This window comes from Hibiscus syriacus, unplaced genomic scaffold, assembly GCF_006381635.1.
Source record: "Hibiscus syriacus cultivar Baekdansim isolate YM2019G1 unplaced genomic scaffold, ASM638163v2 tig00110059_pilon, whole genome shotgun sequence".
In the NCBI taxonomy this organism is placed as follows: Eukaryota; Viridiplantae; Streptophyta; class Magnoliopsida; order Malvales; family Malvaceae; genus Hibiscus; species Hibiscus syriacus.
In genome coordinates, this window is record NW_024062582.1 from 832,275 (window position 1) to 859,276 (window position 27,002).

Consider the following 27,002-nt stretch of genomic DNA (forward strand, 5'->3'; position numbering starts at 1 on the left):
CTCGAGATATCAAAAAATAGCACTAATTCTTTTACTATTCGTGCAATAGAGGTAGATTTTAAACTTGAGATTAATCCCTCAAGAACTTGAAGTGATATATGGACATATTAAACTCAACATTGGTGGATGACAATAAGAACCCAAAAGTGACTTCAACAAAGGAGTGTTCATAGGTAGCATTCAATTTGTTTCTTCTTAACCCTTTAAGTTGATACTTCAAATCTTCCTGTGTCTACTCTTTAATCGTGAAAAGTAATAGTCAGCTTGTCCCTCTTCTCCAAATCTCATCTCACCCAACACTATAATATTTCATCCAAAGCATTCTTTTTATATTTCAACGCCCTCTTCCTATTAAGATAATGATAGGTGTTAATATCTTATTTGATGGCATTAATTTATTAAAGAAATTAGTTAATTGCATTATATGTCCCAAACTAGAAATCTCATTTTAAATTAGTACTCAAATTTTTAAATATTTCAAATTTATCCTCAAACTATATATCATTGGGTGAGAGGGCATGTCATTTAGCATTCTTTGAAATTGAGCTTCCGTGTGGTTCTGCCAATTGATGAGATGAAAAATTCATTTGATTTAAGAGCTTAGAAACTTGGAAAAGATAATAACAATTTTGGTTTGATAATGTAAAATGTAGGGGCAGTTCACAGGAATGATTTACTATTTGCCTGCTTATCTTGATTGATTCATACTGCTTGAAGTTCCTGCATGGCATTTAATGAACCACAGTTTTATAAAAGGTTCATTTCACTTTTTTCTGTGCATTTTTTAAGAATTAGAGACCTATATTGTCAAAGTGATGCAGAATAAGTTTGGCTTCCAATTCCAAAAGGAACTATAGAGCTAGTTGCGCGTACACACACGCGCTACGTGAATCCAACAGTATACATTCAGTAGATCTAGACTTTTTTAGTACATAGTACACATACAAAAGCAGTGTTGGTGTCTCTTCCAAGCTTCAACCACCCAACAATTGGATGTAATCTACATCAACAAGGAAAGTTCGGATCTCCATGGGAGCAAGCTCAACCAGCAGCTTAGCAGGATCAACAGGTCCTCCCCTTACCACCTTTGATTCCTCTCCGGCAGACCCGCCTTCTACTTTCCAAGCTAATCTTCTTCTCCATTTCACCTCTTTCTTGATTCGCAGACAAACTCATCTCTGTCACTTTCTTTATCTGGAGAGAAGAAACACCACAGTAAGATCAAAAAATTTATGGCACATAAATGTCATCAACCATATCTTTTGCTCTTACCTTCTTGTTTGGGAACAGCTTTTTCAGTTCAACACTTGCCATCACCGAATACTCCTTGTCCTCCCCCATCTTTAGTCAAATCAACAAATTAGAATCTATTCTATATCATGTTGAGTCTATGGAACCGTATAATAAAGCTTCTATATAGCATATACAAAGGGAGGAGTACCTCGTATAGATGAGCCAGTCGCAAGAGAACTTTTCCACTTTCCAGCTCCTGCAATTCTCAAAAACAGGGGAATAAAACTTTACCATCCCAGGGCAATTAAAATTCTCATTTCTAGGTCTTGGACTATGAGACTTGCTCTTTACCTGGAGAGTTATTATGGCAACGTTATCCGGTAATGAGTAGGAGGGATCAATGGCTGAAAATGTTAAAATATGAGAGCTCGCCCAATCATTGCCATCCTATAGAAAAGGAGCATCAATAACATAAGCATGGAGGGCCAACACCACAGAAAATCAAGTCAAGTTTGTACTTCACCTGTTCAGAGAAAGCTAAAAGAAGTGGAGAATATATCTCTTGTCCAACCGTGCGACGCCACTTTGCCCCTTCTCCTATGTGATCAATTCGGAGATAAAATTTCCCTACGATCTGCAAAATTAAGGATTCGGTTACACTTGGCACTTTCAGAGTCTTGGACAAAGAACATGATGACAAGCTATGCTTACAGTTAAACCATCACATCCTTCAGGGACACACACTGTTTCATTTAATACTTCACCAACACCTCTGATATCATCGTGAATCAACCTCCTATATATCATTATATGTTATAGGACATGAATAAATAAGTAGGCGTAAAAAAGGAAAAAAAGGAACGGAAAGGACCTGTGAAGCATAAGCTCAATTTGGCCACAGCTAAGCTGGACCCTCCTACTGAACGATCCACCAACACAGAGAGCTCTGTGCTATTGTCTTGCACGTAGATTCCAAGATTAATCTGGAAGAAAGCAGTTTGGAAGGGCAAAGAAGAAATTCAATTTCATTTTAACACAAAAAACATATGCATTTACCAGACTTTAGCAAGCCAAGCAGATAACCACCATTAATTATACAACTGCAATTTATAGGAAAGAAAATATTTGCAATTTTCACAGGAACATACAGGGTAGTAATTTCCAGCAATTGGTTGGTTCACTTGAAGTTCCCAGTCCTTCCTAAAATCTCGAACCTGCAAATATTAGATTTAAATACCATGGAGCATAAGTAAACATTATTATCAGCAGTTATAGAACTAGAATTTCATTTTGGTGAATGAAACACTAAATTAATAGAAACAAAAGAATACAAGTATTCGCCAAGTAGGAAAAAGAAACTAACAAAATTACCATTCAGCAAACTTTGAAAGCAGAACTTAAATATCTAAAAAGAATTTAAGCAAAAAGTTGAAGAATTCTGCATAGCTTTGGATTTTAAAAAGAAAAAGGAAAGTTTAAAGAGAAGAATTTTTATGATGGCCAGCAGTAAGAATCAACAAACCCGTTTAATGAAGTCACGCCCATTAGAATCAGTATAGAAAGTTTTGTTGGTCTTCATCGTTGTTGTAATTTGAGTAATGATTTCTTTACCTATCCCATCGTTCACGGGAATAGGTCCAATCTAAGATCATCCGCATAAAGTCAGAAAATCCACGCAATTGACTTCCCAACCTTATATAAACACCAAAAAAAAACTCTGTTCCGCCCTGCAAGCAATTTATACATAACAAGAGATAACTAACACTGAATTCAACTTCAGCATGCTCTTTTTCCTTGTACACCCTGGTAACCTGTTCATAGGTGCAGCATTCTGTTACTATAAGTTGAAGACAAGTGACAAATAAAAACCATGAACTACTTGTTCTGCACATAGAAACTGCATTACATAACTCCAAAATTGAATATAAAAATGATAGCAGGGATTCTACCAAGTTTGAAGGTGGGTGTTTTTAGTACAACTTGTAGTATAAAAGGAAAAACAGAGACCAAACTGACAGTTTTTTAAATTTAACCGACATTTATTCCAAAGAAACATAAGTCACATGAACAGGATACACAAGCCACCCAAGTCCAATAATTGAAAATAAACTATACGCAATTGCTTCTTTATGAAATTTACAACCCGAAGCTTTACAAACTTGTGAACTAACTTTCAGATGCAAGAATCAGAAATAGGTGAATCACCTGAGATATCCATGAATTCAGCTGTTGATGTACTTCATCCAACAAGGGACCCCGCACAACAGTTAATCGAGTCTTCAACAAACAATTCCATTTTTCTTCAGATCCTCTTTTTGGATAAGTATAATAAATCAATTGTAAAGGGTCATTACTGATTGACATCAAATTTGCTCAAATAAAAACAGCTACCTGGTTTTCAGATTTTATGGAGAATGTACCATTTGGACGAAAAACATATGCCCCAGAAGCCTTTAACAAATATCAAGTATTTTGCAATTAGTAAATCATACAACAACTCAATTTATCCTACTACAATCTTAATGAAAGAACAAAAATAAATAGAAATGAGAACTCAAAACATTAAGCAGCATTATCAAGAAATTAAATTACCTGAGGATCTTTATCAGTTCCATCATTTCCAGAGTAATAACCATAGGATTGTTCAGTAAAGGCTGAAACCTTCGGTAACGAAGAAATTAAATTACAAACTGGTTTTAAATAACATTATTTTATCACACAAGGAAAAAAAGATCAAAAAGAATAAAGAGAATCCAAATAAAATATGAAGCACATGAAAAAATACAATAATTATAATCAAAGAGGAACAACCAAACTGAAATTAGGCAGCATAGCTTACCAAATTTTTGGTATTAACATAACGCATAAGTTTTCCTTCATCTGCTGAGTAAAGAAGCTTTAAATTTCCTTGGCCAACTTCAATGGTATTGTTATCACTTGCTTCATAAGTATGCACAGTTGAGTTGGTAGAGCTAGGGCCTTATGAAATTTTAAACATAAGTCAAAATCTTCCACTTTATTGACACATTGTTAAAAATTGAAGCGAAAATGTAAACCTGTCTCTTTAGTAGTTGCTACAATATAAGTGCTGAAACCAAGAGGAGGCACTGAAACTGAAAAGAAACCCAATATTAACTGTTTCACTTGGGTTTCTTCCCAAATATGCTTTGACTAATGACTTCTTAAGCGTGAAATGGAATTTGAAACAGGGAGAAGTTGTGATTCAATTTCTCTCCCTGCAGATCCCTGACAATAACCCTTTCGCTGGAGACCTGCCACAGATTTAATCTCGCTGAAAACAAGTAAAATTTACATGCCCTAAATGATTACAATTAGATTCTATATCATTTCTTTAATATTAGGAATGGGTAAAATTGCATTTCCTCATTGTGTCCTCATCTCTGGTTGGATATGGATTATGAGAATACATTCTGTATCATTTGTTCACTTTATAGTTGTCCACAATATCAAAATTTAGCAAGGTCAAACGGTCGCATCACATGATAACAAGGCCAAGAGGGGGTACTCACAGGAATTCTTATAGTTTCCTCTCTCTTCCATCCAAGAGAATTGTAGATAATGACAACCTACATTGGACACAAATATTAGTTTATCTATTGCCAAGAAAGAAAAGGATCCAACTCAAAAAAAGGTAAATCATTACCAAGTTTTTCCCATTGGACAAGGCAGCTTCTGATGGAGGACAAAAACTTATAAGTAAAGGACACTAGCAAAAGAATTGTCAAAAAAAAAAAAGATTAATCACAAAGCCTTCCAACTCAATTATATTAAAAAATGAAAATTCACTCTAGAAGAAAGGTAATAAAAAAAGTATGTGCACTCTACATTTCAATTTTAGTTTCAACATGCTACTTAAACTTCAAAGATAGGATAAAACTAATACAAATGATATTGCTTACCTGCTGCAAGCTTGTAACACTGTTACCTTGTCCAGTACTTGACCTCGAATCTACCAAGAAGGCAAGTGAAGAGGCAACCAGCTTCTCAGCCTAAAAATAAAGTGGAAAGTATTAGATTTCCGTTGAGCTGTATAATGGCCTAGTTACTACAACATTGTTGGACATTAAGCCATATAAACCTCATTGTATCCTATTGACAATCGTAATGCATAGTCAGCAGCTACATGCTGTCTTTGCGTGCCACTAACTGCATCATGATGTTGAGCAATTGCCAAAGCATCAGCTAATGCTTCTGTGTTCGGTCCTGAAGTACTCCCACCTTTAAAGAATTCCAACTGCCTAGCAGCCTGTTAATAATAGAAAGAAAGCAAAAAATCTTCCTTACAAAATCAGCAAGAATCTATCTATAAAGTCCAAAGCCACATTTCTAGAAAGTGACTTACCAGATAGTAAGCACTCAGCACTCTGACATAACCTTTAAATGCTGGCCGGCTAGTAAAGTAACCTGTCCAATCGTTTGGTTTATCTGCATACCTAAAAGTGATAGATATGCTTTAGAAGCATCACAGACTTATGCATAAGAACAATCCCAAAATTTTGAAACCAAACTCACGGGAAGAAGTCATCAGTCTTGAGCGGCCATTGCTCATTTGCTGCATATTTTGCATCAGTATAGATGGAAGGAGTGGAGTATAAGGCATTGACCCGCCCATCCTATAAATTACCCAAACAAGAAAAAAGGTTCCGTAACATATGAATTCAACTAGAATTCTATAGTGGTTAAAACCAGAATCAGACATCAAATCTCATTAAAAAAGACATTAACACTTAACTAAATGACTAAAAAAAGACATATAAGTCAGAATGAAAGAAAGATTGTTACTTAATTCATTCGTATTTCATCCTCTTTGGAAACATTCATTAAAATTAATACCTGATTGACATAATGAATGAACTTGTCCATCTGTCTGAACCATGAATTTGCATATTGATAACGGAAATCTGTCCCCATACACCACATAATATGATTTGTCCTCGTTACATTTGCCTAAAAAATAGAAAACTGTTAACTAAGCAACTGCAGTTATGGAAATCTTAGAGGGAAACAGTGTTAGCTTTGCTCTTATGGAAATCGTAAATAGCAACTGCAATATCCTACCTGTGCCAGTGCAGCTGCTACGAAGTCATTGACCCGCTCTTGAACATTATAGTCAAATAGGAGTACATCATCCTTCAGTTAAAAAATTCACATTAATAAATTCATGATAAAAAAGCAGAGAGCAAAGTGATAATTGAATCTTTAAAAGGTTTACCTGAATGGGAGGAGACACATCATTTATCTCGAATGTGAAACCATCTGGAGGATCGTAATGCCGAGGGAATATGCCAGTAAATATCTGAAAGTGAAATCAGAATATGAGAGGTCAAAAGAAAAATTAAACTATGAACAAAATATATAAATAAAAGGAGTGAACGAATATTCTTTGTCTATAACAAACTTCAGTCAAGAAGTAAAGAGAATCCAATTTATGAATCAGAAAATGAGAAAAGAATGAGAACTATAGATTTTAAGGCCCAAACCTGTGAGGATGAACCAAGGGACTTAGAACCCTGCCATACTACCTCAAGAGTCTTTTCCTTTAGGCGCTTAGCTCTATCTTGATAATCCATTCGAGCAAAAAATAGAGAGTCAAATCCTAACTGCAATCAAGATAGAAGCACTCTTACAACTTGAAAATTAGAAAGAAATTCGTTATATCACGAGTAACATAACAAATTTGATATCTAGCCACGAAAGCATATTCCATAGGCCAAACATAAAGAAATAATCCCATTGAAGACACACACAAATATTTACCTCAGCACCAAGCAAATAAGCTTGCACAGCAGAATGCCCGAAAGGATCGATCTGCCACCCAACTCTAGGAATCTGATCAAACTCATCTTTGATGTACTTGTGTCCTAAGGTTGTCTGATCAATCAAGTCAATGTAATGAGGGGTTGCCTCATCATGCATACACATGCCGCCATTTCTACAAGAAAAAACCAAGAAAATTAGCAATTAAGCACTGATAAACAAAAAGAAATGATGGGTTGCCTCATTGTACATACAGATATCTACATTTCTACCTAGGATAACATGAGTGAGAGAGAAAAACGTAGAGAGAGAGAATTTGAAAGGAAAGTCAGTTCCGGATGAGTGTTGGTCGGCGTTTATCGACAATCTTAGTAGAAGGGTCTCCCATCGTACGCTTAGGGAATTATCTTAGTCCATGGTCCTGTTATGAGAGTCTTTATTCCCAGCCAAACTAGAAATCCAAAATACAGATTTTCCACTTTTGCTTTTGTTCATTTTAAGAGGGAGGAAGATCTGAAGAGGGTTGTTGATGAGTTTTAACGGGATTGTGATTGATGGAAGGAAGATCTCAGTTAGTCCTGCCAGATTTAAGGATGAACGTTCAAGGTCAAGGGTGGTGCTTTCTTCTTCAAACAATGTTGCTGGTCAGATTAATGCAGAATCTTCAAAATCAAGAGAAAGAGATAACATTAATAGAAGTTGAAGGGATGATAGATCTTATAGGGATGCTCTGTTGTGTAATGGGAATAGAAGGGGGAACAATGATCTATTGTCTGAGGATATCCAGATGAGGAATGTCAAGGAAAATATATTTGAGATGCATATCCCAACAGAAAGTGCCAACTGGGTGAAGAGGTCGTTAACAGGGATTATCAAATACTCTTTTCAAGTTGAGTTCATTCGGAATGCATTATTAAAAGAAGGCTATGATGTTCAAATTGCGAGATGGGGCTATGTCTGGAATTCTTGTGTGATAGTTCTTAAATCTCATGAGTAGATGCTGGAGTTATGGAGTAAAAAGGAAGAAGTTTTAAAACAGTGGTTTGAGCGAGTGGAACCTTTACTGAATGAAACCGGGGTACCAATGGCCTTTTGCATGGCAGAATTAAAAGGGGTTCCTTTGTTATGCTGGAATGAACCCTTCTTCGAGAAGTTGGCTGGTAGATGGGGCAGTGTGGTAGATATTCATGATAGTGCAAGGAAAAGAGAAGACCTCACAATGGCAAGAATCTTATTGAAGGTGGAAAGTCCCTTTGATGTTCCAGAGGTGATTACTCTTGGATCGTATGGAAGATCATTCAAAGTAAGTATCAAGATTGGATCAGCTAGTGAGTATTCTAGTTTGTTTTTCAGTAATTTTCCGGTGGAGGATTCCGACGAGATATTTTTTGAAGAGAGTATGTCTGAGAAGGATGAAGACAGATTGTTGTCAGTTCATGGGGAAGGTGAGACTTGCGCAGCAGGGGAAAATCGTCTGTCAGTGGACAATTGGATTGACCAGGGAGTGTTTCGTGTTTCTGGAGGAGCTAGTGAGGGCAGACAGCTAGCAAGACTTTCCTTAGATAGGAAAGATATTAAATGTGGTCTGTCAGAAAGTCAAACTGTTGGAAATTTTAAAGTTGGTGAGTATGCAGGTTTGGGGATTAGAAGTCAAAATTATTCGGCTGATGGATCTCAGGCTCATTCTGAAGACTCTGGGCAGTCTGGGTCAAAATACTTTTTGGGTTTTATTTCTGGGCCAGCATTTACAATTAATAAGTTTGGGAAATTGGTTGAAAACCTTCATTTATCAGGAAAAAACAGGGGAGTGTCCAATGTATTGGAGACAAGCCCAATTGTAGAGAAGCCATTTAGTGCAGAAATAGAGCCCGAAGAAGAAAATTTAAGACCGATGGAATTGGTTTCAAATAACAACTCAAGGGGGAGGCAGTTACATCGCTCTAAAAGAGAGTTTACAACAGAGAGTAATGTGATGGAAACTAGAAGTCTGAGCAGTTGCAAAAGGGTAAGGGTAACAGGTCGAGGTCGAGGGAAAGAAGATACTGGTATGGGGATTTGTTGAACATCTCGTCTGAAACAGGGGATACCATAGTTAAGCAGAGGGAGCTAGATGTTGATTCCAGTACTAAAAATCAGCTCTGTTTATCAGCAGAGAACATTGCTGATGGGAGTCTTTTTCCTTATCTTGACAATGAATCTGGGGGTGGGAGTGTAGAGAGGGAGATTGAAGGTTACTTTTCAGAAGGTTACTTTTCAGAAGGTGATTGCTTAAAGTCCAAATCTGGTTTGCTGATCAGAAGGAAGAGAAGAACTAAAAGGATCCTGTATCGAGAAGCCCTTGACCAGGTGAGCATTGATACAGCATCCTCCTCAGCTTTTTCGATTCTATTGAAAGAAGCGGTAGAAACTTGGGAGGTTAGCAAGCTTTTGGGTGTGTCTTTTAAGGAAGGGAAAGAAGCCTTTTTGGATAAAATCATAGCTTTAGAGAAAGGTGTGAATGGGGTTAATAAAGGTTTGGTTGATTGAGGGTTGTGTCTGTACCTATTTCCTTTTTGAAGATGACAAAGTTAGTAATATGTTCATGGAATGTTAGGGGCTTGGGGAAAAACGAAAAAAAGAGGGCTGTTCAGAATTTAGTCACCAACTTTAATCCTACTTTTCTTTGGCTGCAAGAAACTAAGACTGAGAAATTTAGAAGGTCTTTTTTTAGGAGAAGTGAAATTAATAAGCTAAAAGGAATTTTGGAATCTCCTTCAGTTGGATCAGCGGGGGCCTGTTGTGTTGTTGGGATGACAATGTTTTTGAGCTGGAGAGTCAGTTTATTAGCAGGAGATTTATAGATACTTTCGGTAAATTTCGGAGTATTGATTCCAGGTGTGGTTTCATCAATGTTTACGGTCCAGCAGTGGAGGAGAAATCTGGTTTTTTTTGAAGAATTAAGCAGTTTTCTTAGTGGACAAAATTATCTCGTTTGTGTGGGAGGGGATTTCAATGTCTATTTACAAGAAGATGAGAAAATGGGAAGGGGTCAAAGTAGTTCAATGGAGATCTTTAATGAGTTCATTCTTCATACGGGCTTGGTTGATCTCCCTATGAATGGGGGTAGGTTCACTTGGTGTAATAACCAAGAGAATCCCACTTTTGTAAGATTGGACCGTTTTTTGGTTGATTGTCGCTTTCTAGAGCTGTTTCCGGGCATTTTGCAGTCTCTTCTACCAAGATCTCTGTCAGATCATAATGCTATAGTTCTGGAGAATAAAGGAGTGGACTGGGGTAGAAAACCGTTTAGATTATTCAATTATTTGATGGATGAGGAGGGTTTTGAGGATCTGGTTGTTTCTTCTATTCAGAGTGGTAAGGATAGTCAGAAGAAGGCAGGCATTTTTAGTCTGATGAGGAACACCAAACATGCAATTAAGAAGTGGTCTGGGAACAGAGATAAGTATCCAGGAGCTTTGGTTTCTGAGTTAGAGAAGAAAATTTCGTTGATAGAGGATGATATTCAACAGAAGCAAGGAGTTGTTGACAGTGAGGTATTAACTGAGTTGAAAAATCTTAGAGCAGAATTGTGGAAGCTTCACAAGATTCAGGAGCAGATCTGGTTTCAGCACTCGAGAACTAATTGGATTGTAGATGGGGATTGCAATACTAAATACTTCCATACTTGTGCTACGATTAGGAATAAAAGGAATGCTCTACTTGCTTTAAACTTCAAAGGGGAAACAGTTGAAGATCCAACTGCAATTAAGGCCATAGTTAAAGAGTATTTTTTTAAGATCTATAATGAACGAACTACTTTAGAAATTGATGATTTGAATCAGGATTTTCCCAGAATTTATTTTGGAGCAGAATCAATTCTTAGAGCAAGAGTTTTCTGAGGAGGAAGTTTGGGATCTGGGATTTTTCAAGAGGTTTTGGCAGGTCCTTAAGGTAGATATTATGAAATTCTTTCATAATTTTTACTTGGGGAAGGAATGGGAACATGGAGTAAATCACACATTCATCACTCTTATTCCTAAGATTTCAAACATTAGTGGTCTGGACGATTTTAGACCTATAAGCCTAGTTGGTGGATTGTATAAGATACTCTCTAAATGTCTGTCAAGAAGACTTAGGAGCTGCATTTCAGATTTGATCAGTCCAAGTCAATTCGCTTTTATCCCCGTCGGCAAATCCTGGACTGTTCTCTTATAGAAAATGAAGGGATTGACTTTTGGAGGAAGAATGGTTTAAAAGGGTGTGTTTTTAAGGCTGATTTCAAGAAGGCATATGATACTCTTGACTAGCCTATTTTGTTCAGAATAATGAAGGAAATGGGCTTTGGTTCTAGATGGATAGGTTGGATTTCGAAATGTATCACATCAGCAACTGTTTCAGTTTTGGTGAACGGGGTTCCTACCGAGGAAATTCCAATGGCGAGGGGTCTTCAGCAGGGCTATTCCTTGTCTCCATTGTTGTTCAATATAGTTGGGGAACTCTTGAATCTATTAACACTGAAGGCTGTTTCAGGAGGGCTTTTTTCGGGATTGGTCATTAGAAAAGAGGAGAGGAATTTTAATTTAACTCATTTGCAATTTGCTGACGACCTTATTATGTTCTGCGGGGCGTCGAAAAAACAGATCTTGAATGTAAAGAGGGTGCTTCGGGCGTTTGAGATTATTTCTGGTCTTCAGTTGAATTTAAAGAAGTGAAAATTATTTGGGGTGAACTTAAAGGAAGAGGAAATTAAGGATTTGGCAGCTATGATTGGATGTTCAGTGGGCTCTTTTCCCTCAGAATATTTGGGACTCCCTCTAGGTCCACATAGGAACTCCAACATTCTATGGGATCTAGTGGTTCAAAGCTTTAATAAGAGGTTAGCGGGCTGGAAAGGCTCCTCTCTGTCACTGGCAGGCAGGCTAGTTCTAATTAAATCAGTTCTAAGCTCACTCCCTATATACTTTTTGTCAATGTTCAAGGTTCCAGCTTCAGTTTACAAGACTCTAAATTCTATTATGTTAAATTTTTTATGGGGTGGTGGTGGGAAAAAGAAGATACATTGGGTAAGCTGGTCCGACGTTTGTAAACCAAAAATTGAAGGAGGCTTGGGGGTTCCTAATTTAAATGTGGTGAATAGGGCATTTTTGGAAAAGTGGGCTTGGAGGTTTGCTATTGAGAGGGAGGCGGTTTGGAGGGAAATGCTCTGCATCAAATATAAATTGGATCCTTCCTTGATGCAGTTTGACAGTAAAGTCTCTCCTAAATTTTCTTGGATGTGGAGAGATATGGTAAGTAATCATTATAAAGCTGATTCGTTGGGCTGTAGTATCAGAGGTAAATATAGCTATAAAATTGGCAATGGGAGGAATATTCGGTTTTGGCAAGACAATTGGGCAATGGATCATCCTTTGATGGTATTGTTCCCTAGAATATTTTCTATTGCAGTGAATAAAGCAGGAAGATTATTTCAGTTTGGGGAGTTCAGTTCAGGGGGTTGGATTTGGAAGGTTCAGCTGAGGAGAGAGTTGAATGACTGGAAATTTAAGCAATGGGCAAATTTGATGGCTGTTATCTCTGATTTTTCTATTTCTGCTGATGCCGCTGATGGACTGTTTTGGAAGGGGAATGGAGAAGGGGTTTTCACTGTGAAATCATGTGTCAATATATCTTATTCGGGTTCTTCCGATTCGGAGGAAGCTAAATTTTGGAAGTCTAATGTTTGGAGGGGTCTGTTGCCTCCAAGAGTAGAGACTTTTCTTTGGCAAGTTATCTTAAAGAAGTTGGCAGTGAAGACAGCTCTGGTTAAGAGAGGTGTTCAAGGCATAAATGATACTTTGTGTTCTTTTTGCAATCTAGAAGAAGAGTCTTCATCGCATTTATTTTTTTCCTATTCGGTTGTTTGGCCAATTTGGATGAAATTCTTAGGCTATTGGAATTTTCAGTCTGTTTTTCATGCAGATGCTAAAAGATTCCTATTGGCTTGGAATGACTTGAAGACCAACTCTCTTATCTGGTCATTTATACCTGGAGCTGTTGTATGGACAATTTGGAAGACCAGGAATTTTATAGTGTTTGAAGGAGGGAAGCTTGATCGAGCAGAAATTTTCTTTCTAGCTAGGTGCAGGCTTGCTTCATGGTTTCTAGCTAAGGAAAATCATATTACTATTTCCAAGGATGATCTTATTGCTGACCCGTCCTTAGTGGATTCCTACTCGTCCCATTCTAATCGGATTTCAACCGTGTGTCCTTGGTCCCCTCCTCCAAAAGGTTTTATTAAACTTAATGTGGATGCGGCTACTTCGAGTGATTGGAAGAGGAGTGGCTTAGGTGGTATTTTGAAAGACATGTCTGGTTCGATTCTTGGCTCCTTCAAAGAGCCTGCTGGTCCGGGGCCCCCAACTTTAATGGAATTGAAGGCTATCCTAAAGGGTTTAGATTTTTATGAATCTATTTGTCATAGGTTTAAAGATAGATTGATTATTGAGAGTGATAGTAAGGTGGCAGTTGGCTGGGTTAAGGATGTGGTCTCTTGTCCTGTTGTTTATGTTCAAATTGTTAAAGACATTATTCAAAAGCTTAGTGTTTTTGAAGGTTTTATTAGTTGGGTTAGTAGGACAGCCAATATAGAGGCGGATGTCCTAGCTAAGGCTGGTATTGGTTGAATTATGTTCTGTTAAGGGCTATTTCTTTCTGGTTTTGTATCTCTTGAGGGAGATTAGTTTGTATTACTTTGTTATATTTGAGTTTAATGAATCCTAGGGCACTCTTTTCCTCCTTGTGCGGATTAAGGAACTATTTTTAAGTTCCGTTAATCACGAAGGGGGTTTTATTGAGGCTTTCTATTCTTATCAAAAAAAAGATATCTACATTTCTTAAAACACGCAGAAAATTAGCAATTAAACACAGAAAAATAAATTGTAGATACTAGATACTATCAAGATAATAAACCCCTCATAGTTCTCTAATATTACTTCTTTTCAGTTTACCAAAATGCAATTATAGGAAAATAGAATGGGAGCAAAAACTGAAAACATATTACATGAACTCTAGTTGACCAGAGTTGACTAGCTCCTTAACTTTAATCTTCTTAGCATTACTCTGCTGTCTCCACCACTTTTGAAAGAAAGCCTGAAAAGGAAAATCGAACCATATAATCGAAATCATAAATCAATCACATTTACATGGGCAAAGGAAGTAGAAACCCAGAACAGAAAGGCTTCAAATATGGGAAAACTTTTGGGAAGAAAAAGGGAAACAAATTACCATCTCAACATAGATGAATTTCCTATTTTGATCCTCTAATAAAGATGAAATGACAGAATCCAAGACGTTCTGAACACAAGCTCCCTGTTGAAAGTTGAAAAAGCCATGAAATCAAGTACCGAATTCAATTGAGCAAGAACCAAGTGCAAAAAAAAAAAACATGCAAGAAAGAGTGTACCCGAATAGAGTTGTTGCCCCCAAAGTAATACTGATCAACAGTCTTGAGCCAACCAACATCATCATGAGAATGTGGGACCAAGTGGACATTGATTTTACCAGGAATAATTCTCTGCGTAGTGTTATATTCAATGTAACTCGATTCTGCACTACTAAAACCTCCGGCCAAAACCACCGCAAACCATAAGGTGATTGCCATCGCCATCGCCATCGCCATCGCCATCGCCATACTCATAGAGCAGCAAAGTGTAACTGATATATAAAGAGTAAAGACTCAAACCACTGGGCTTTCCACTCCTTTCAATTATAAGCTTAATTTCGCCGCAGCAAATTGAAATTTCTTCTCTCTTCTGTTCAAAGCAAAGACTTTTGCCTGTAAGGGAAGAGGCGTGTACCCAAATTTGTCTTTGATTATGACTTTGTCCATTTCTATTTTTATTATTTTTAAAACATTTTCTATTTCATAATTTTTTTTTGAGTAAATTATATTCTTACTCACTAAATTTTACTCTATTCTACTTTGTTTATCATACTTTTGGAAAGTTTTACAATGCGACACTTTAATATAAGGCTAAAATAAAGCGTTATCTGTTTTGTTATTGTTTAAATAATAAAATTAATAAATATTTACTTAAAATATTATTATTTTTACCTAAAACATCATTTTTTTAACATTTTCGGTAAAAGTATCCAAGAATAATAAAATCGATAGCGCATAATAATGTTTTCAGTCATTTTTTAGCGTCTAATAATATTTTCGGTCATTTTTTTCGAAAATCCGGTTAAAACTCTCAAATAATAATAAAACCGGTAGCGCCTAATAATATTTTCGATCATTTTTTACCGGTTTTGTTATTTAAATAATAACAAAATCGATAGCGCCTTTTTTTAGTCGTATATTAAGACTGTCGCACGTGAGCATTCCCCCATACTTTTTGCTCATTGAATTTTAGACATTGAATTTTTTTTATCACTCGATTGTTTACTCCGTAACGGGGTGCTCATGTGGATTATTTTAATAATAAAATATGTCACATAAGACATATAATTAAAAAGATAAGTTATACGTTTACTCAATGAACTTTACTCTCTTTCCTATTTTACTCATTATGCTTTTAATTTTTTCAATTAATATAGAAACGTCATAATACAATTAGAAATTTAACGATTGAGTGATAAAAAAATTTAATATCTAAAGTTCAGTGAATAAATTAAAAAATTAAAACTAAGTGAAATAGAAAAAAAAAAGAGTAAAATTCAATGAATAAGCATTAACCTAATCGAAAGATGCAGGTGGCATAAACTGATAAGACATTTTTAATTTTTAATTACAACAAGTTTTTGTTTATCTCAAATTTTAATTTGTTTTTCATCTCTTCCCTTATCCTTAGAATGGAATTTTCTCCTGCAGCCATCCCTAAGACAAAAGAAATTATAATTAAAAAATAAATTAAGTGCTCTATTAAGGTTTGGAATTCAGTCCGACACGAGAACAAAATTTGAGACGTGAAGCATTAATTGTTTGATACGTATAATTTTTTTTTAGATATAATATTTTAGGTAACTGTTGCATTAGTCTCTCATTTTTTCCACTTAGCATTTATATATAAATTTAATTATTAATATTATATTTTTTTATTTTAATCGTTAATCAATATTTTATTATTAAATTTTAATAGAATGATGATATTATTAAATATAATAATTTAATATAAAGATTTATATATTTTAATAGTCTTATTTCAATTTTAAATAATCTAATAAATTAAACTCTTAATTTTTAATTTTTTTAACATTGATGCTGAAGAAACTTTAATAGTTGATAATAAAATATAACGCATGTATACAAATATAACATACATATTAAAGAGCACGAATCAAATTACATCATTGATTAAAGAATGATTATTATTTCTAGATGTCCTGAGTTCGAGCATCATCGACTGCAGCAAGGTTGATTGAGCGTTCATTGTCAAATGATTGAGAGTATTTAGAACATATATTACTTTGTAATCACCTTAGCTTAATAAAAAACATACATATTAAAAAAGAATTATTATAGATATAAGATTTAATTACATTGTGTAATTTTTTTGTTTACATAGATTTTGGATCGTTAGATGAATGCAAAATAGATGACTAAGATTAACTGTAGGATTTTTTTTTAGTTTTACAGAGATTTAGAATTATTAGATGAGTAGAAATAGACGACCGAGATTAATTCTACTTACAATGTGTAAAACTCTTTTATTTTTACACTTTCTAGTTTTCCACTGTTAATCTGAGACCAAAGTAAATTTTTCAGGAAACTTACAGGGATGATGAAAAGAATTTTACCCTACCAATTAACTAGGCAAGGATCATGGGGCCTTCAAATGGGCCACTAGTAGCGTATAAAAGCCCAAAATTGGAAACAAGTTTTATTGTTCACACCTAAAAAATATCAAAGATTCTTTATTTTTCTCTAAAATGTTCTTCATTGCTTGAAGAACATTTAACCAGAGTCACCGAGGAACCTAGATTTTGATGACGCTCTGTCTCACCCGTTGTCGTAGATCGACATCGATTGTCTTCATTGATGGCGAAATTAATCAATTTTAGTGGCATTTGAAAGCTCTTCTCCTCATCTTTAAAAAGTCATGACATGGTTTTCTTCAGAGAGTCTTGAGGAGAGTAAGATCTAGAAAAGATCTTTCGTAAAAGCTCTCATTCGAACATCGGTCCTTCTCCTTCTACGGTGGTTTTCGAAATGAAAAAGGAAGAAAACAAAATAAAAAAGGGGGCGAAATGGACGTCAAAGCAAGCATGCAAGCCAAAAAGCAATTGAAAGAAGGAAAAAAACATTTTGTTTGATTTTCTTTTGAAATTACAACCATTTTTTTAGGTTTGATCTAACTTATTTTCTCTTTAATTTTATATGGTTTTATACATAAAATTTTCCTTTTTACAATTATTCGAGGAGATTCAAAGATCTCTCCTTTTTAAATTGAGGATCTATTACTTTTTTTTAAAAGAAGGCCTTCCCTAAAAATATTTCTAACTGCACACGATGGAAAAAAAATAAAAAGAGGGATCATCGTTTGATGCGTGACTTTCACACACGTATTGTCCTTTCGGTGGATCGGACACCATCTTACCTGATCTGCGTTTTACCAGAAATATGTCGGATTCGGGAGCCGGTTACAGTCAATGAAGGATTACCACCCTTGTACTGTCCTTTCGGTACCAATTAATTTGTCGGTTGTATTTAATTGCAAAAATTAAAATTTAAAAAATTCAATTCGAATTAATTACCTTTGATCGATTGAAAGTATCCCTAAAAAGTCAAAAATGTTAGATTGTAAAAATAAAAATAAATATGAAAAAGGAAAAAGGAAAATATATTAATTTAATAATAGTAATAAGATAAATGAGAAAAAAAAGGATAAAAATAAAGAAAAAATGAGAAAAATTAAAAATTAAAAAAACCAAAATAAATAAAAAAATAATAAAAACAAGGTTAAATATAAAAAATGTTAAAAAGATATATATTAAAAAACCAAAATAAATAAATAAATAAAAGGACCAAATTGAATTAAATTGGAATTTATGGACTCAAATTAATGCTAAAAATGAACTGCAAGGGAAAAAACAAAAATTAGAGGGTTAATTCGCAAAATATAAAAAAGTATAAATAAGGATTAAATTGAATAAAATGAAAATTTGGAAGCTAAATTAAAAATGGGGGACCGAATTACAATGCGCTTCAAACTTATAGGGACAACGGAAATGATTTAAAAATCATCTATTTGCACAATGGTCCTCGGTATATAAATACCCAAAAATCCAACATTTCCTTTCATTTTCAACATTTCTCTCAAAACTTCTCCCCCAAGCCTCACTGAATTAACAGCCCCGATGACCAGCCACCGGCCTGTGGCCTCCCCGCTGCTCTGGCCTCCGGAAAAAAAACAAACCCTTACTAAATGTTAACCTCTACACCCTAAACGTAAATCTGAAGTCTGATTCCTCTAGAAAAACCTCAAACGTCGTAGATCTAAAGTACAAGTTTCGGCTTTTACTCTTTCTCGTCGGTGACCCTTCGTTTTTCGATGACCGTCGGTTTGGTTGCTTCTTGTCTTGCTCAGCTTTTGATTTTTTTCGTATTAGGTTTACTGTTGTGGTTTTGTTGTTGTGATTGGTTTCTCCGATATGCATTGTGTTTTTGTTGGTTCGATGTTGTGTGTTTTGTGGCTTTGGCCTCACCGTTTTGTTTTTGCGGCTCGCTGTTGATGTGCTCTTGTGGCTCTTTTTTGTTTGATAATCTGGTGGGGTATTTATACCCATCACCGGTGCTCGTTATTTTCGCCCTCAATGGACTATTCCCGCTATTATCGGGTTGTTCGTGCTCGTGAACGGTTATCTCGGGATGGGTCAGTCCCGGGATACCGGCCAGCTGTTTCGTGCTTAGCTCTTGATTCCCCTGACTGTACGACGCCTTGATTGAAGCTATAAAAACCCTAATCTATTGGGCTGCCCGGGTTGGTTGGTTGGGTCAGGCCTACCTTACCTGTTGGGCTTCCCCTTAGACTATTAGAACCTTGGACCAAAAAGAAAGAGAAAAAAAATTAAAATTAAATAAATAAGATAATATAAAAATAAAAATAAAAATATATATAATATTATTTTCAAAAATAAATTATTTTAAAAACTATATATTATAGTTTACAAAAACAGATTTTAAAACTACATAATATATATGTTTTTAAAATGTTTTTTTAAACTATATAATATGTATATGTTTTCAAAATGTTTTAAAAACCATATATTATATATATATATATTTAAATGTTTTAAAAACTATATATTATATAAGTTTTTAAAATGTTTTAAAAACTATATTATATATATTCAAAATGTTTTAAAAACTATATTATATATATAATTTAAAATGTTTTAAAAACTATATACTATATATATTTTTTCAAAATGTTTTAAAAACTATATATTATATAAATTTTCAAAATGTTTTAAAAACTATATTATATATATATATATATATATATATATATATATATATATATATATATATATATATATATATATATATATATATATATGTTTCCACGATGTTTTAAAAACTATATATGTTTTAAAAATGCTTTCAAAAACTATATTATATATATATTTCAAAAATCATTTGTAAACTATATAATATATATATATATATATAATAAAAAATAAATACGGACGAAAATGAGTGTCTATAATTGCCCCTCTTTGTCCTTTTTCGTGGAATGAAAAATAGGACAAAGATAAAAGGACATAACTTTTCGTTCAGTGGAGCTGAAAATTGACTCTGTTATTTCAATTAAGAATAACTCCCTGTCGAATTGAGTTGCGGATGACTCCTCCGTCGCGAAGTCGAGTCCATCTTGAAATGATATGGAATTGAAGCCGCAGTTTGAAATTTGAATCGGAATGTGGCTTCTCGTTGCTAAATTGTAGTCAATTTCGGTCTTCTTCTTGGTTTAAAGACCTTGGTTTAAAAATTCGACTGGAAAATAGTTCCTTGGCTCAATCATGTGGTTGATAGGCCATTGAGTTAAATGAAATCGAACTCAAAAATCTTCGTTGACAGATAGTTTTTCTCAACTTAAGCTATGCTGCTGGAAAATGATTTCTTGTCACTAAAACACGGCTAACCCAAGTCTTCTTCTCGACTTAAAAACCTCGGTTTAAACTTTAGCTGGAAAGTAGTCGATACGTCATCGAACTGAATGGAATCGAACTCGAAAGTTTTCATTGACCGATAACCCTTCTCGCCTTGAGTTATGTTGTACTAAGCTGAGAGATTGCCCCAGATCTTCTTCTTGACTTGAAAACCTCGGCTTCAACCAGAAAGTAGTTTCTCGATACTATCATGTGATTGATGTGTCATTGAGCTGAATGGAATCGAACTCGACAGTTTCTTGTTGATAGATAGCTTTTCTCGACTTAAGCTAAGCTGTAAATTTGACATGCCCTTGAGCTGAATGGAATCGAACTCGAAGGTATTTGTTGACAGATAACCCTTCTCGCCTTGAGCTATGCTATAAATTTGATATGCCTTTGAGCTGAATGTAATCAAACTCGAAGGTCTTTATTGATAAAATAACCCTTCTCGCCTTAAGTTATGTTGTAAATTTGATATGCTTTTGAGTTAAATGTAATCGAACTCGAAGGTCTTGGTTGACAGATAGCCCTTCTTGCCTTGAGCTATGCTGTAAATTTGATATGTCTTTGAGCTTAATGTAATCGAACTCGAAGGTCTTGGTTGGCATATAACTCTTCTCACCTTGAGCTATGTTGTAAATTTGACATGCCTTTGAGCTGAATGTAATCGAACTCGAAGGTCTTGGTTGACAGATAACCCTTCTCGCCTTGAGTTATGCTATAAATTTGATATGCCTTTGAGCTAAGTGTAATCGTACTCGAAGGTCTTGGTTGATAGATAACCCTTCTTGCCTTAAGTTATACTGTAAATTTGATATGCATTTGAGCTGAATGTAATCGAACTCGAAGATATTGGTTAACAGATAACCCTTCTCGCCTTGAGCTATGATGTCAATAGTTTCTTTAAGTGAAAAATGGCTCCCCTTCACGGGTCTAAGTCGGTCATAATTCTTCAGGTAGTTCCCCTTAACGGGCCTGAACCAAGTGAGATGATCTTTGGATGACTCCCCTTCACGGGAAAGCCATGTGGATATTCCTCGGGTGGTTCTTCTTAGCAGATCTAAACCAAGTGAGATGATCTTTAGATGACTCCTCTTTGTGAGAAATGCAAGTGAGGTAGTCTGTCAGTTGGATATCATCCGTCATGGAGTTGAAATCTGGCTTTTAACTGGAAAAATAGTCGCTTGTCATTGAGTTAGGCTGAACTGGATTCATTCTGAATTGGCTCTCGAACCCGTCTAAAGTTGATTCTGAGATCTGTCGATCTTTCAAGTTAGTTGAGGTGCAGTTTATTGCTGCTGAGTTAATCAACCATCACTGATCTTTAAATGAGCTTTTGAATTGAGTATATTTCGTCTTGAAGTCAAAACTTGACTCTAAAAGCTGCAAAAATTATGTATATAAAAAATGATAAATGTAATGCTCTTAAGTTTGTCTAAGATGCATGCAACATGAATTAGTTATGTTTTATCTCTTGAATGAAGCCTCATTTTATCTGCTGGTCTTGTTCTTGGAATCGACCATGCCCTATTTTCTTATCAGGTTGTTGACAATGTCATAAGTTCTATCTGGTCTCTCGGACTGATTGCTTTAAAGAATGTGAGATGATCGAAATTTTGCATTGTTTTTTCTTTTTTTAATAGAGGCAAAATGAGCCTCAACAGCTTCAAGGACTTTTCACATTTGAGATTGTCCTATTTGAAAACGTTTTTCTCCTTTCTCATATTTTAGGAGGGAAAAAAAGATATGAGAATTTAAGAATTATATAAAACATTGCCCCTTAATTCAAGCTCGTGATCAAATCAAATCATAAACATGAGTTCAAAGAATATAAAAAGAATCAATAACTCTTTACTGCTTTCAAAGTTATAGCTCTTTGAAAAATATCCCAAATTGATGAGTTGGCTTTAGGTTGGTTTCCTAATTTCTAAGGTTTCAACCACCAAAATGACATTTTTTTAACATCGCAACATGCCCCTCTTTCTTAGTTTGGCATTTTAATCGGATGCGGATAAAATAACGTAACTAGCATAATTAATTACTAGACCTTCTATTTGGTTCTCTAAAATCTTCTATTTGTTCAAGTTTCATAGGCTCCTTTAACAAAGGCAGTGCAAAAATATCGGTCTAAAGATGAAATTCCAGAGTGCTCGTGTGAAATTGACTATAACAGGTGTTCCTTAACTCCCTTAGTCCATCTTTCCCGAAACTCCTTATTTAGATAAATTTGATTTGATTCACCATTGTCTGGCTAGCTGAATCCATAAAGCTGAGGCGTTTAACCAATTGCTCTAGAGGGACAACTCAATATTATTGTGATCTTTATAAGGCTAGCTAAATCTTATCCATAAGCCGGGGTGATTAACCAATTGCTTTAGAGGGATAGCTCAAGCTTTATTATATAGATATTATAATCACCTTTATCAGGCTAGCTAAATCTTATCCATAAAGCCAGGGCGTTTAACCAATTGCTCTAGAGGGGACAACTCAAGCTTTATTGTATATATAATATTTTAATCTGGGTATACGGGTCCAATTTCTTAAGTTTGTCAAGAAGAACCTGTTATAGTCTAGGTGTTGTTGAAAGTCAAGGAATTTCATCTTTAGAGTTCCATTTCCAAACAACTAAATTAAACTAGATTCACCTACTCGACTATTCCATCTGCGAAGATCATCATCGTCATTGAACATCTTCAACAAAAGTATAATAATGTCATACGCAAGGGATGCCCCATGTTGTCCTCTCTTATGCATATTTAATACCAATCCTCTTGTTAATTCCCTTATGAAAGGAGAATGCTATATCAGTCCTTGCAATAGAAGGATAGGGTGTTCGAGTGTATCTTCTGGGGTAAAATCAAGGGTCATTATTTTACCAATTTTAATCACGTCTCTTTGTCAAAGATCTATAACTCCGATCATTTACAAAGTTTCTTAACTCAGTTGATATTTAAAGAATTTCAAGTTGTAAATTTGATTTAATGCTCATACATAAATTCATTGAAATATCCTTATAAAATGAAATATGAGAAAGTTCAAAAGCAAGTTACAAAAAGAAATATGAGAAAGTAAAAAAACAAAGTTCAAACAGGATGTTGTAAAATTGAATAAAGCCTCATTAGGGATGCCCCATTAGTTGGATTAGGGCCTTCATCTACACTTTCTCCCCATTTCTCAATTGTTTCACTTGTCGGGGCTCCCTTTGATGTACCCTCAGATGCACAAATTTCTAATTCGGGAGTGTCCTTACTTTCATCGTAAAATTCTAACTATTTTTTGTCCATAATTAGTTGGACCAGGGCTCTAAATTTGGCACATTCTTATATATCATGTCTATCCTCATTGCGATAACAACAATGATTGCCACCTTCGAAGTCTGATGTGCTAGGATGTAGTACAAGAAACCCTATATTTATCATTTGTCTCCATACCCAAGCAAGAGGTGACTTCACTTCAGAAACTCTGGTTTTGGTCTTTTTACCCTTCTCCTCGGTAATTGCACTTTCCTCATTCTCTTGGTGATTAGACAAAGGGTTTTGTGCAATGTAGGGTGTTTCTAAATTGTTGAAATGAATCCAGCTCCTGTTGCGCATTCTTTGGATAATCCTCTTAAATACGAGGCAATTTTTAATAGCATGGCCCGGAACACCGCCATGATATTCATAATGCACATTTTCGTCATACCACCTGGGGTATGAGGGCTTTAGAGGTTTTTCTGGATATGGTGAGTCCACATGTGCGTCAAACAGCTGTTGATAAACCTCTTTATATGTCATGTGCATGAGATCGAAATGTTCATTCTCCTTTTTGCTTCTCGGTCTTCTCGAATCTTGCCTAGAAGTACCTGACGGTACAACTGCAATTGGTTTCGATTTGGAGATTGTAACACCTTTGCTATCATTGAAAATGTTGATGATCTCTTATTCTTTCTTCTTTAGGGGAGGTTTTCTACCCGACCTACCTCCTTGTTTAATGGCCGATTCTACCATCTTTGTTTTAACTTCCTCACCAAATCTCAGAATACGATAACCATCTGAATTATTTTGAAGTCCTGGTAAGACTCCAAGTGAGATTACCAACTGTGGAGTAGGTGGTACAACTACCCCCTCAGATGCCCCTGTCCCATGAGCATTCCTTTGATTCAAGTCAGGCAACCTTGAAATAATCTAGTCAACCAATAAGTCTTGGTTCCTAGTGATGGAATCCATGGTATTTTGTTGATTTTTACTTATTTTTTCTTCCATTTCCTTTTGTAATCTTAGCATGTTCTCTTCAAGTTGAGCAATCTTGGTTTCCATTTTCCTTTGCGTGGGAGTTGTGAAGATGACACGTGTCTGAAGCTTGTGGAGGTAAACTCGGTGTTTGTTCCCTTTTTTATGAGACATCTCTTGTTAGTTAATGTGAATGTAATGAAAAAAATAAAAATTATGAGAAATATGCAAGTATGCATGATGCATGAAATGTTCGAGGCATTGATCCAAAAATGAGTCTGTTATTATAAATAATCTTTATTGGAGACAAAAGTGCTATTTCTTAACAGACAAATTTTTTTAAATGTATATTCTTCTAGACCCCGAACATCTTCTGACAGGTTGATTCATCTTCTGCCTTCTTCTGTCACCCCTGTCGAACCGTTTCGACTTCTCTGGCTAAACCGTACAAGTGTCGAGCTACTTTTTGTATTTGTTTCGAGAAATCTCGAATGGTTGTATCTATGGTTTTTATTCTCTACTGAGTCTATCCTCTAACAAAAACATCATTGGAGCCTTCCATCGATAGGAACTATTCGAAGTTTATCTGCTCGTTCCTTGAATTCATCAACAATGGCCTCCAGTTTCATCTATCGCTTTGCCATCTTGTTCTCGTTGTCCTTGAAAGGACTCTCCAGGTCAGTAACCTTTTTCTCGTCTTACCCATTCAATCTTTGCTGACTCGAAAAGTTAACTTTTGGTGTGCTCGGGTGTAAATCTAGGTCCATTTTGAGTCTTTTCTGACCATAGTCGAACTTCTGAGCTTTTCACCTCTTGTATTACAACCCCTTTATCCATTAATGCAAATTATTTACGTTTAACGAACACATTTTTATGGATCAACACCTCTTTTGTATGATGCAAATGATGAAAATAATGAAAGATAACAAAAATGAAAAGAGTTAGTGAGGTAAGGATAATAATCAAAACAATAATGAAAATAAAAGTCCTACCCCACATGATATCTACCCCACATGCTTATTATTCCTACCCGGACATGATCTCTCTCCCACATGTTAATTTTGAACCAGTCCTAACTACATAAATTTCTAGTTCTAATTCTTTGAACAGAAAATAAAGCAAGAAATAATCTCAAAGCAATCTAGGGTTTGAAATAAGGTTTTGGGGTGGGCTCTAATTCCCTATAGTCTCCCAGTTTAGGTTCTAAAGAAAATGGTACCCGAGTTCTCCTTGCCAGTGCCCCCTTGGGCTTATCAAATCCTCAATTCTAAGCCCATTACAAGCTTGTGTGGACTAAGTTAAACTCAAGAGGATACATTCCATTATGCCCATACGGAGAATAAATTCACACGAAAGACATAAGATATATGAATCCCGAAAGTTACTTACTAGGCATATGTGGAGAATAAATTCTCATGAAGGCATCGCTTTCACCCCACTTAAAAGGGTTTGGAGCTCGGGTATAGAGCCTGAGATGAAAACTTTTTCAAAAATCTGAAATCATTGAAAAAACATTAGTACAACTATTTACTTGAAAAATAATCAACGATAAGTAATAAGAATCAAATAAATAAATTAAAATTTAAAACTATAATTTTCACTAAAAAAGATAATCGGAAATTAATTTCAACTTGACTCACTTACATGTCCCCAGCAGAGTCGCCAAGCTGTCGCGACCGTCTTTCGGTTGGGCCCGGAATTGGGCTTCGACTTGAATGAAATGGTTAGAGTAGCCACCGATCATTTTAAAAACAATTAGGTGGATCGGACACCATGTTACCTGATATGCGTTTTACCATAAATATGTCAGATTCGGGAGCCAATTACAGTCAAGGAATGATTAGCTCCCTTGTACTGCCCTTTCAGTACCAATTAATTTGTCAGTTGTCTTTAATTGCAAAAAATTTAAATTTAAAAATTCAATTCGAATTAATTATCTTTGATCGATTGAAAGTATCCCTAAAAAGTTAAAAATGTTAGATTGTAAAAATAAAAAAATATGAAAAAAGGAAAAAATATTAATATAATAATAGTAATAAGATAAATGAGAAAAAATGATAAAAAAATTGAGTAAAAATAAATAAATAAAGAAATAAAATAAAATAAATAAATAAACATGGTTAAATATTAAAAAATATTAAAAAGATAAATATTAAAAACCCAAAAGAAAAAAATAAATAAATAAAATAAATAAAAGGACCAATTAAATTAAATTGGACTTTATGGACTGAAATTAATGCTAAAAATGAACTGCAAGGGAAAAACATTAGAGGGTTAATTGCAAAATATAAAAAGTATAAATAGGGATTAAATTGAATAAATTAAAAATTCAGAAACTAAATTATAAAATTGGGACCAAATTGTAATATGCTTCAAACTTACAGGGATGGCGGAAAGGATTTAAAAATCCTCTATTTGCACAATGGTCCTCGGTATATAAATACCCAAAAATCCCACATTTCCTTTCATTTTCAATATTTCTCTCAAAACATCTCCCCCAAGCCTCACTGAATTCTCTCCACCCATTCAAACAGCTCCGATGAACGACCACCGGCCGGTGGCCTCCTCACTGCTCCTGCTGCCGAAAAAAAACCCTCACTAAATGTTAACCTCTACACCCTAAACGTAAATCCGAAGCCTGATTCCTCTAAAAAATCCCAAACATCA

At 35.1% G+C, this 27,002-nt stretch overlaps 1 protein-coding gene across 1 annotated transcript; it reads right to left on the bottom strand.

Moving 5' to 3' along the window:
- Positions 1–813: 813 nt before the first annotated feature.
- Positions 814–14,816, bottom strand: LOC120214391 (alpha-mannosidase At3g26720-like). Its single transcript, XM_039212301.1, is given in 34 exon segments — positions 814–1,130; positions 1,132–1,194; positions 1,273–1,341; positions 1,442–1,489; positions 1,585–1,680; positions 1,757–1,867; positions 1,945–2,029; positions 2,105–2,132; positions 2,135–2,216; positions 2,382–2,447; positions 2,756–2,875; positions 2,997–3,044; positions 3,439–3,510; positions 3,625–3,684; positions 3,826–3,894; positions 4,073–4,212; positions 4,290–4,363; positions 4,365–4,407; positions 4,410–4,475; positions 4,478–4,505; positions 4,764–4,820; positions 4,898–4,960; positions 5,154–5,243; positions 5,333–5,500; positions 5,597–5,687; positions 5,767–5,867; positions 6,088–6,201; positions 6,313–6,384; positions 6,467–6,550; positions 6,735–6,854; positions 7,012–7,186; positions 14,030–14,118; positions 14,254–14,337; positions 14,432–14,816. Coding segments are annotated over 34 exon segments (3,066 nt in total). The 5' UTR covers positions 14,666–14,816; the 3' UTR covers positions 814–974.
- Between the last annotated feature and the right edge of the window lie 12,186 nt (positions 14,817–27,002).